This window comes from Microcebus murinus, chromosome 2 (genome assembly GCF_040939455.1).
Source record: "Microcebus murinus isolate Inina chromosome 2, M.murinus_Inina_mat1.0, whole genome shotgun sequence".
NCBI lineage: Eukaryota > Metazoa > Chordata > Mammalia > Primates > Cheirogaleidae > Microcebus > Microcebus murinus.
This window is the reverse complement of record NC_134105.1, coordinates 114,585,317-114,597,342: the sequence shown is the minus strand read 5'-3', so window position 1 is coordinate 114,597,342 and position 12,026 is coordinate 114,585,317. Positions and strand designations below refer to the sequence as shown.

The 12,026-nt window shown below is 44.0% G+C and overlaps 1 protein-coding gene across 2 annotated transcripts; it reads left to right on the top strand.

Moving 5' to 3' along the window:
* Window positions 1-576: 576 nt before the first annotated feature.
* CREG1 (cellular repressor of E1A stimulated genes 1) lies at window positions 577-11,807 on the top strand. 2 transcript variants are annotated; one of them, XM_012783867.2, is made up of 4 exons: window positions 577-977; window positions 5,762-5,881; window positions 6,950-7,134; window positions 10,549-11,807. In XM_012783867.2, exons 1-4 carry the CDS (start codon window positions 627-629, stop codon window positions 10,550-10,552), a joined length of 660 nt encoding a protein of 219 aa, XP_012639321.1. In that variant the 5' UTR covers window positions 577-626; the 3' UTR covers window positions 10,553-11,807. The 2 variants fall into 2 exon arrangements, with proteins under 2 accessions (XP_012639321.1, XP_075856475.1); XM_076000360.1 differs by lacking the exon at window positions 10,549-11,807 and having other exon boundaries at window positions 6,950-7,138.
* Window positions 11,808-12,026: the final 219 nt, after the last annotated feature.

Below are 12,026 nucleotides of genomic sequence, written 5' to 3'. Positions count from 1 at the left end.
AATTCATGAAACCACTGACCTCAGGTCTGATGACTTAACAGGTCCTGGACCTTCAAGCTCGAATTCGTGCATGGTATACTGCTAGCAGACTAATGACCTCTTAGTGTCTGAGAGACTCCTGGGGTAGTCAGTTTATAAGGTCTTGAGCTTTGGGACTCCTGCCAAACTTCACTATTGGGAAACTTGCTGCTCTCTGGTGCCGAGTGAGTCCAACAGAAAAGAGGCGCATAAATTGAAAATGCAGCATTTCCTCTCAGATGCTAGATATCCATATCCAAAGGTATTAAAAGAAGGGGGTTGTGTGTGCGTGTAAAGAAGTTGGTCTTTTCCTGGCAGTATGACTTAGGCAAGTTGCTTAAATTTCTTCAGCCCTGCGTTTTCCATCTGTCAAAACGAAATAAACATCCCATTTAGGACATATCAACAATGCTTGAAGGGGAGGGGCGGAGCGATTAGAAGGCGGGTAAACAAATCGCGTCGCCCACTGGTTGTCCGACAGCAGAGGGCCCGCCCCCTCCACCCTGCTTAGCTCTGATTGGCCCTCCCGGCAGGGGCGGGACCGGGCGCGCAGGGCTAACCCCGCGCCCCGCAGGTCGCCGGGCCGGGACTCCAGCTGAGACGCCGCCATGGCCGCGCGCGCCCGCGGGTCCGTGCGCGCCTTGCTCGCCGCGCTGCTGGCGCCGGCGCTATTGTCGCTGCTCGTGTCGCCCGCGCGGGGTCGCGGCGGCCGGGGTCACGGGGACTGGGACCCGGTCAGGGTGCCGCCGCTGCCGCCCCGCGAGGACGCGGCGCGCGTGGCCCGCTTCGTGACGAACCTCTGCGACTGGGGCGTGCTGGCCACCGTGTCCTCGCTGGAGGCGGTGCGCGGCCAGCCCTTCGCCGACGTCCTGTCCCTCAGCGACGGGCCCCCCGGCGCGGGCAGCGGCGAGCCCTACTTCTACCTGAGCCCGCTGCAGCTCACCGCGAACAACCTGCAGGTGAGCGGGAAGGCCGCGCGGCTTCCGGCCCCGGTGGCCGTGTGGGCACCGCGGCGCTCGCGGCCCTGCGGCCCGGCCACGGGCGGGGCGGCCGGAGAGTGGACCTGTCGATTCTGACCAAAATTCTGTCCGGGAAGTAGAGTGTGGCTCCTAGAGATAAGAATTTGAACCCGGCTCGAACGACTGCCTCTTCTGTCCCTCGCTGGCACGGTGGGCATCGCAGCATCCCGAAGGTTGGGCAACTGAGTACCAGGAATTCCGCATACGCCTCGCCACTGGGCGACGCTCTTGGGGTGAATTAATCGCTAGTGCCGGTAGGACTTCTCATCCCCGAGTCGTCCAGAGTCGGTCTGGGGCGCACTGTCTCCATTAACCAAGTTCTTGTTGTTAAAGGTTTTGCAGAGTATAGAAATGGTTGGGTCATTAAGCACTTTGCATACCTGACTTTGGAATTTCCCTTTCTTACCCTCCCTCTGAGTTAAGAATTTTCCCTTCAGCAGCAAGAAGCTAATATACAACATCGTGGACGACTACAATGATGACTGCAGTCTTTTTAGGCCTCCACATGGACATTGGCTTCCTTAATGTGGAGCAGAACTGATTGAAGATCTGTCTCGTCCTCATCCATTGCCCATCTTCTGGGGCAGGGCCAAGCTTACAACTCTGGTGGACCTCTGCTGTCCCAAGGATGGGGTCACAGACACACAGCTTAGGAGGCTGGAGCCATACAGTGCAGGAATGCAGCCTGGTTTGGTGGAGGGTCTTTTTGACAAAGATCTCAGATTTGAGGTCAACTGGGAAAGTACAACATTGTTGATTAAGATTGGACATAAGAAACTGATGTTTGATTAAGCACTTTCTGTGTGCCAGGCCAAACTTCACTTTCCATTCATCGTCTCATCTAATAATTATTTGAAGTAGATATTATTATCCCCATTCTGCAGATGAAGAACTTGAGGCTTAGATAGGTTAAGTAACTTGTCCAAAGCTAGTGACCTAACCTTAGTTTCATTTCAGGCCCATCTGCCTTCAAACCACAGGTCAGACTGGTGGCCTGTGAGCTGAATATGTCCCATAGACCAGTTTTCTTTGGCTCACACAGAGTTCTGTCTTTAGTAAATCCGAATGAGTTACCAACTTTTTTTTTTTTTTTTTTGAGACAGAGTCTCGCTTTGTTGTCCAGGCTAGAGTGAGTGCCGTGGCGTCAGCCTAGCTCACAGCAACCTCAAACTCCTGGGCTCGAGTGATCCTTCTGCCTCAGCCTCCCGAGTAGCTGGGACTACAGGCATGCGCCACTATGCCCGGCTAATTTTATATATATATATCAGTTGGCCAATTAATTTCTTTCTATTTATAGTAGAGACGGGGTCTCACTCTTGCTCAGGCTGGTTTTGAACTCCTGACCTTGAGCAATCCTCCCGCCTTGGCCTCCCAAGAGCTAGGATTACAGGCGTGAGCCACAGCGCCCGGCCGTGTTACCAACTTTTAAATTGAGATTTTTACTTAAAAATCTAAATTTCTACCTTCTCTTGAAAAATTGGAAGGTCTAGCAACACTGAGGACCTACATTTTCTGAGCTGCAGAAGCAGCTGCCCTCTTTTAGCTAAGGCACATATATACCTCAGTTCACCATTTTCTTATTCCCAGCCCACTCCATTCCTTTAGGCATATGCTCAAAACAAACTCATTCCACTCCATCAGTGATGCTCAACTTTGGCTGCAAATCAGTCACCTAGGAAGACTGATTAAAATGCAGTGCCAAGATATTTTATTAAAAACACATTTTTTTTGCCGATTTGGTTTCTCACGCCTGTAATCCTGCACTCTGGGAGGCCGAGGCAGGAGGATTGTTCGAGATCAGGAGTTTGAGACCAGCCTGAGCAAGAGCGAGACCCTGTCTCTACTAAAAATAGAAAGAAATTAATTGGCCAACTAAAAATATGTAGAAAAAATTAGCCGAGCATGGTGGCACATGCCTGTAGTCCCAGCTATTCGGGAGGCTGAGGCAGGAGGAACCCTTGAGCCCAGGAGTTTGAGGTTGCTGTGAGCTAGGCTGACACTACGGTACTCTAGCCTGGGCAACAGAGTGAGACTCTGTCTCAACAAAACAAAAAAACAACCACATTTTTTCCCTAAAACAACACCCACTCCCCCTCCCCCACAACAAAACCTCTCCCTGGTGATTCTAATGGGGGAAGAGGGAGATTGAGCTATACGTGATCATATTTAAATTTTCGAGGAGACTAGGGAGCTGCTGGTATTATCCCTCATGTGTAAAATGCCTGTCCTATCTAACCTGTCTCTAAGAGACAGGATGTAAGCTTCAGATGTACTTGGCCACATTTCTTTTGTATGTTTTTTTCTTGGTGGCATTTTTGTATAGTAAATGTTTCTAGAAAGATGTTGCTGATGTTAGCTGGTAATGGTACCCGATTGGGCTGCAGAGCCAGTGAATCAGAAATGAAATCTTGGTACTGTGCAGTTATGGGGGGGGAGGTGAAAAAGAAATGAAATATTGGGGTTTGCTTCTTGGCCTCCTTTCCTTCTTGGCACTCTTCTCTTGTGATATGACCCTCTCTTCTCTGATCACTCTTGGTTTTTTTCTCTGACCCACTAAAATGAGTGTCCTCCAAATTCAGTTTCTTACCTTTCTGTTCTCAGTATGATCCTTAGAAGATCATATATACTCTCATTCACTTCATTCCCAGTTGTTAAGATTCACTTCCAAATTTATGTCCTTTTCTGACTTCTTCAAAGTTCTGTATTGCTAACTGCTTGCTGTTCATTTTTACTTCATTAGTTTACCACCACCTCAAATTCAGCATGTTTAAATCCAGTCCTTTATCTTCCTCTTGAAATCAGCATTTCTGTTAATAGTATGATTGTTTTCTCAGTAAACATATTTGGAATTCTCACTCCCTCCCCAAATATGTCATTTCCCAAGTCCTGACAATTTTCTGTTGTTTTCTTTGTTTGTGTCCCTGTCCCTTCCTTTTTATTCCTGCCATACCATCCTAAAGCTTATCTCTTCTTGCCTTAAAGTAACTCTTTAATAGTCTTCCTATCTGCCCTGTCCACCCTGACCACCAGATTTATGGTAACAAAATACCTCTCAAAATGTCTCAGCATTGCCCTCTGGCCTTTAACAACATCCTCTGCCCATAGCTGCCTAAGAATCACTTGGGGTGTTTGTTTAAAATGCAGATACCTGGGTCTGGAGTAGAGGCCAAGAATCAGCATTTTAACAAGCTCTCCAGGCAGATGGTTCTTGGAAAGCACTCCCAAACGCTGGCCTACAAAATACAATCTGGACTCCGTAGCTTGGATTTGAGCCACCCCAAACCCACTTGCTCTGAAAGTCTCTCTTTCTAGCAAATTGGGTTTCTCCATCCTCTCCATCATGTCTGAGGCACTCTCAGTTCTGTGGTTTTTGCAGTCATCACTCCTGCCTTTAATATGCCCTCCCACTTCTATCCTCACTTTGAATATAAGGTACCCTATAGTTTCTCCATCACACCAGGCTATGCTGATGTCTCCTTATGTTGAACTTCGAATGCACTTTATTGTTCATTTGCAGTTAGTTATGTACTGCCTTCTGACTACTTCTCTATCTTTTGCATTAAGTTTTGTTTATGTTTGGCTTTTCAACCATATTATAAACTCACAAGTTCGAAACCAGCCTGAGCAAGGGCGAGATCCCGTCTCTACTATAAATAGAAAGAAATTAATTGGACAACTAATATATATAGAAAAAAAAATTAGCCGGGCATGGTGGTGCATGCCCGTAGTCTCAGCTACTCAGGAGGCTGAGGCAGGAGATTGCTTGAGCCCAGGAGATTGAGATTGCTGTGAGGTAGGCTGCCGCCATGGCACTCACTCTAGCCTGGGCAACAAAATGAGACTCTGTCTCAAAAAATAAATAAATAAACAAACAAACAAACTTACAGAGGAGAGAGACCTTATCTGAGCATACTGTGTTTCTTTTTTTGGTCTCCTGTAGTGCATTGCTGTCTAATAGTTTCTAAACAGCAAATATTTGGCTAAATGATTTCAAGGAGATCTCTTTATTACTCACTGTTTTGATGGATCACTATGAAACGGCAAAATTCTCCACAGAACATTTAGAGCTTAAAGAGTCTGAAATGTGCAAATTCTGCTGTAATCTGTCAACAGTGCCTTTTATGAAGCTGATTTCTGAATAAGAATTAAGAATTTTGCTTACTTCACTTTGAATCTGGGATAAAACTTCTCTTGTTGCTAAAGCAGGAATGAACAACTTCTCCAAGTTTTGAAATCACATGACAATTTCTGCTAGCCTAAGATAAACCAACCAGCATGATTCAGCTACTTTCTTGTTTAACTAGTTGAGCAACTGTGGTACTTTTATGCAATGGTTTTGTATTAGAGTTTAACTCTTTAGATCTTTCAATCAAGGCTATAGACCAGCCTCGAATTTGGGTAGTGTAATTATTAATATAATCCCTCCAAGGAATATGTAACAAATTCAGGGTTTAAGGAAAAATGTGCTGAAATAATTCTTACTGAGTCAGTTAATTTTAAATATGACTCCTCCCCCACCTTTTGGGTGTGGGAGCGTCAGGATCAGTCTCTACGCAAGTGGTATTTTTCCCCTGAGTGGATGATGATGTTTTACAATTCACTGTTTCATGGAAGACTGGTTGAGCTCTAGCAACATTATGTATGCAACTTGTGCAACTTGAGAAATTTATTACCTCTCCAGAAACCGTATTTCACATGAGAGGGTCTTCATTTTCTCTCTACAGGAGAATCCACATGCCACGCTGACCATGTCTTTGGCACAGACTGACTTCTGCAGGAAACATGGATTTGATCCTCAGAGTCCCCTTTGTGCTCACATAATAATGTCAGGAACTGTGACCAAGGTAAATAGATGTCCTACACGAAGAGAGATGGTTTTAGATGAGCATCGTCTTATTAACAATGAAAGGAGAGATCTTTTGAGAATAAGGATTTATGATCGAGATGCACAGTTAGAAGATGTTCTGTGAAGTCATTCTGTGAAAATTAAAGGTTTTAGTCAGTTGCTTTAATGTAGGTGCTCAATATGATAGTTATGAGGCAAAGGAATGATTTTCTGAAGCCGAACAGATGTAACAACTATCAAGCTCCTATATAAAATTATTCTTGCTAAGGAACATCTGCTTGACCAAAGCTCACTACTCCATCATGTTTTACATTGTACAATATTTCCTATGTCTGGGCTTCCTGTCTCATATTTTCACAGTGCTGTAGAGCAGAGAGAGCATATTAAGTAGACCAATAAGAGGAATATCTGTTACTAAAAACTGGAAGTGAATTTAGTTTAGAATGAGTGCTGAGGGAAGAGGTTAAATGAAATTGCAGGAAGGGCAGTGAGCAGGTGCCGTGAGCACTGATCTGATTGCCAAGCCAGCAGATTTGCTTTTTGACCTTGTCAATCACAAATGCCTCAGACAAGTCTTATTAATGGCCTGGAAGTTGTGTATGGATGCAACTCTGTAGTTGAGTCTCCTTCACTGGGAGGAGCAAGGGGGAGGAATGCAAAGGCTCTTGAGTTCCATTGACTTCTTTTATCCTTCATGAACACTCATCTATATCTTTAACATGTGCATACTATGGGATAAATATGCTAATGTTACACGTCTTAACAGTAACATGTTATAGTACCTTGTGCAAGTTACTCTGGTAGCTCACAATTACTGTTTAGCAATGAACATTTGTACTCCTGATGGTTTCCCACTATATTATATCTGTTATTACCAACATTTGTACTCTTTATTGTTCTCTGCATTCTTCAAGTTTATTTTTTCTTGATTCCTTAAGTTTAAGATCAGGATTTACAACTAAGTAAACTGTTAGGATTTATAGAATGCTAGAATCACATATTCTTAAGAAATGAGAGAACAAAATGTTATTGCTATGAGAATGTTTATTTCACATATATCTTTTAGGTGAATGAGACAGAAACGGACTTTGCAAAGAATTCATTATTCACTCGACACCCTGAAATGAAAACCTGGCCTTCCAGCCATAACTGGTTCTTTGCCAAGTTGAATATAACCAATATCTGGGTGCTGGACTTCTTTGGTGGACCAAAAATAGTGACACCAGAAGAATATTACAATGTCACATTTCAGTAAGTAGTTGCACATCTTTCACCTTTCTAATATTGAAGCCCTTAGAGTGGTCCTCGGCCTTCTAAGGCAAGAGGGGTTTAACCATTTCATGTGCCACGATTCCTTTGGAAGGCTGATAAAGCAAATAACTGCTTCTCAAAATCATGTTTTTAAGTTCATAAAATACTTAGGATTGCAAAGGAATCCAACTATATTGAAATACATTATAAAAATATTTTTAAATGTGTGGTATAATATGTTTCACTAATTAACATACTGTACTTTCAAAATAGTGAGGACTGAAGTTTAAGACATCTGCAACAACTGTAGCATGACATGAAAGTATATGTGATTTCTATACTTCTGTTGGAGACAGATACACTAACCACTTTGGTTTATTGCCTACATTTACCATTGAAGGGAATGATAGGCTGGGTGTGGTGGCTCAGGCCTGTAATCTTAGCACTCTGGGAGGCCAAGGCGGGTGAATTGCTTGAGATCAGGAGTTCAAGACCAGCGTGAGCAAGAGGGAGACCGGTCTCTACTAAAAATAGAAAAAATTAGCTGGGTGTGGTGGTTTGTGCCTGTAGTCCCAGCTACTGAGGCAGGAGGATTGCCCGAACCCAGGAGTTTGAGGTTGCTGTGAGCTAGGCTGACGCCACGGCACTGTACCCCAGGCAACAGAGCAAGATTCTGTCTAAAAGAAGGAAATGATAAATTTCAGTTAGAGCATAATGAAAATGGAAAAAAAATTTCCAACAAAGATCACAGACCCCTTGACTCTGGCTACAGGCTGAGACTCCGTTTCGGGCTGTGTTTGCTGGGCCCTGGACAGAGCCCACTAGGACCGGGAAGGCATTTTCTCACGAGAATCAGACTTGGGTGCTTCTGGCCCGTGAGTGTCCCACAGCCAAGTCTGAGCAAGGGACCCTCTCCCGTCAGCTCCCAGTACTGAGAGTGCCTGGGGCGATGTGTGGTTTCTGCCACCAGGAGGTGAGGGCTTGCAAGAGAAGAGCCTGAGACAGAAGAGGCTGTGGGAGAGAATGAAGGAGAAGCAGAGTCTGAAGCTGGAAAGGGGCAGGGAAGAAGGTGTGATCAGGTTCTTTGGAATAAGGTCAAGGTTCAGATGAAGGACTACAAGGGACTGGTTCTTTCCCCAGGTGCCAGGGAATTTTGCTGAGGAGGTGATAACAACAACAATAATAACAATAGCAGCTAGTGTTTTTGAGCCTTTATTACTGGCTGGGTGCTATAGTGGTTGCTTTAAGTGCATTAACTCCTGGAATCCTCCCCGCAACTCTGTGAGTTGTAGGTACTGTTCTTCCTTCTTTGTGAAATGGAATGCTCATGCACAGAGAAGTAAGAAACTTGCCTCAAATCTCACAGCCAGGAAGTGATGGTGCTGGGATTCAAACCCCCAGCATTCTTGCTCCGCAGCCGTCACTTCACTTCCAACCGTGGTACTGTACTGCCCCTCTGGCCACTGCACTAGTAGTTGGCAGGGCCCCTAATCCAGTGTGATTTATAATGCACTTTCTGCTTGTAATGACTGCCTGCTGTTCGGGGAGATTAGGGTGATGATACAGAAGTAGACTTGTAGGTTGTAGCCCATTTGGGGGCTTAAATTCTTAGCATTTGTTTAATCTATGTGTAATTCTATTGTGGAATAGTTCCATGTTGAGCTTCTGGGTTCTTTTTTTTTTTTTTTTTAATTTTTTAAGATCCCAGACAGGGCCTAGGACATTGCATGGCACAGAGCAGGGAGCAGGTGTTTGGGAATGACTGGCTGATTATTTGAGACAAAGACTCTCACACTCTTTGTTGGAATAAAGATTCCAACAGTCCTGGCGATTATTTTGCTGCCATGCATGCGGGAGAGGAGACATGGGCCGTTGATCCTCTCCTGGGCTGGTAAACACATCTTACTTTACAGGAATTTAGAGGTAGCAATTACAACATTATTCCCAGGCAACAAATTATCAAGGGAGGATGACAGCGAGAATGCCCAGCCTGCTCTTTGAAGTTCAAGTTTACTTTCACAGGACCTAATCTCTGAAATGCATTTATTTTTGTATAAATAACATGCCCAAGGGCAGTGCATGCTTTAGTCACAAAATAAAACTGTTTTTCCATAAGTCTTCATGTTGAATAAGTGAGTAAAATACTTCTGAGGTTCTCACCTTATTATGCAGAGAATGAGCACTTTTCTGCAGCACAGAGATAAGACAACATTTTCCCCTGTCCTGAGGGGAAGACCAAAGACTAGAGCAGGGTGTCAGCCCTTCTGAGGCAGTGCAGCAGACTCGGGGAATGGGCAGTGTCTGAGAGCTGCCCTGCCTGACCAGGTGCTGCTGACTATTCATTGTCCATTTCAGAGTCTGGGAATGGGACCCCGCTTCCCACCCACCTGGTTTGCCACCAGAACTAGTTAGTAGTCCAGGGAGTGTACAGTAATATCTGTCAGGCCAGAACCTGCATATTCTTGGGATACTGCTCACAGGGACCTCACAGGCATTCTGGAGCTTCTCTAAATTTGTAGCCACCTTGCTTGGCTTGCCCAGATCAGTTTTGGGAAATATTATTTCTCCAAATACTGTAAAGCCCTCTGCATCTGAAATCTGTTTTGCTCAGATGAAGGCTACCACTAGCTAGAGCTAATATGGAGCCTGACTGAACGTGGCTTGCCTCATTGGACTGTTGGGCCAAGACCCCATGAGCATATTTGCAAACAGAGTGGAAGGGTTAATGTGTGCGCAGAGTATTTGCTGGCATCCGTGAGTAGGCGGTTCTCCTAAGTATAAGCATCACCTCCTATCACTATTGTCTGAGCAGCAGCCTGGTTGCACTAGGCCTCATTTTATCACCTCTGGTGCATCCAGACATTTCCTAGCAAAGACAGAGGTCATGAAAGGTCATTGATTATCAGCTTGCCCAGTCTTGTTACCTAGATATGGATTTCCAGATTGGCGGTGGCTAAGGCTGCACCGGAAGGTGGGACAGGTTTACCTCCCGGCTGCACTTGGTTTCATCAGGCCCTGGCTCAGCACTGCTCTTTTGCCGTAATGTTGGGGACCCCTTCTGTTCTCAATGTTTTTTGTCCATTAAATCTTCAGATTTTCTTAAATGAGATAAGAACAGCAGCCACATCCCAGCAGCATTTACTAAAGCGTGTCAGAATCATACTTGGAGAGCAGGGGTGCTTGCTAAAATGAGGATTCGTAGGCCCTACTCTAAACCCATTGAGACCAGAACCCAGGAATCTGCATTTTAATAGACTCAGGCAATTGTTAGTACACTAAAGTGGCTGAAATTAACTCAAAATCTTAAACTTTTAGATTAGAAGTTTCTCTAGTCCTTCCCTAGAATGAATTAACTTTTAAGATTTGTCAACCCAGTTTAATGAAATAATTCTTCCTCTCTCTTCTTCTTTCTAGGTGAAGCAGAATATGGCGAATTTAACCACGTGTGAAGTTCCTTAGGAGGCTCATGCACACTCACAGGGCTTACTGTTTCTCTGGAAAGTTTCCCAGGATATTAGTTTTCCGTCACATGCTGGTTTGCTTGTTTGCCTGCTTGTTTGCCAAATAGAGTTGGACTGGATTTCTTGAGAGAGGTGGTTGCTAGATTTTTTTTTTCATATTTTGAAGCCATTTATGTAGAGGAATGACTTTCACTACAATTAAAGAAGTTTTGTTCCATCAATTCCAAATATGTTTCCAATGGTGCTCCTTAAAGAGGAGCAAGCACCAGATTTAGGTTGCCCCTTGGCGTTGGAAGGTGCTGGAGCCTGTGTTCTTTATTCCCGGAAGCCATGGACGGTGCTGGGAGTGGACGGCGCTCACCACCGCTGCCCCAGAGCACCTGAGCTGGTGAGGAGGGGCTGGTTCCTGCGATGGTGGCGTGCCTGGATAAATCTTGCCACAACCAGCAAGCGGTACGAAACAGTACAGCTTCCTACTCAGGTCCATTTATGTCTGACAGTCCTGGGTAGAATTGATCTGGCACAGGACAAAACTATTTTTTATAAAGAACTTTTTAAAAGACTTTTTACATTCTAAAATGATACTTACTTAGAACAAAAGAAGTTCATAAGATTTTCCTAAATTTCACATAAATGGAGACTGTATAATCAAAACACACACATATTATTTTGGAGGGATTACAAAAGAAAGAGAAGGGAGTTTTGTGTGTTTCTGTTATTCTTTTATAATCAACTTTAACTCAGGCATGGACCAGCTTCAGCGAGGGACAAAATCTGTCTCCCAAACCACTCTTCATAGCTTTTTAAATACTGGTACTCCCAGCAGCGACCTAAGCCTTCCGCAGCTGCTCTGAATCTCTAAATAGCTCCTACCGCTGCTGTGACCCAAACCAGGTCATCAAAGGGAAGAGAACGTGGCATTTAAAAAATCACATTTCTTTGGAAGAGAAGACATTATTTAATTTTACTACCCATACACATGATTTTAGAAGATGACATCAAATTCCTTTTAATGAAGTATGTCAGGAATCAAGCCACTGAATTCTTAAAAGGTAAAGAGAAAAGTTAAACATGAGTCATTATGTTTGAAAATACAAAATGAACTGAAATCAAGCAGACAGCTTCTGTTTAAGAAAAATGATTTATACTAAACTTAGTCAAATAGATTTCTTATTCAAAGCATAAATAATTAAAAGCATTATTTTAATGAAATGTGTTGGATTTGTTTTCATAAACATAGATGTTAATATTTGTGATACTTTTTTTTGTACACCATTGAGAACCTTTAGTGTTATTATTTTAACATGCTCTTGAATCAGTGACTGGCTATTCCAAAAATTGAAGTGACTAATACTGCTCTTTCCCATTGGCAAAAAAGCTGATTGTGTCCTAACATTTGGGGGATGGCTTAATAGAATCCAGCCTTTGTCA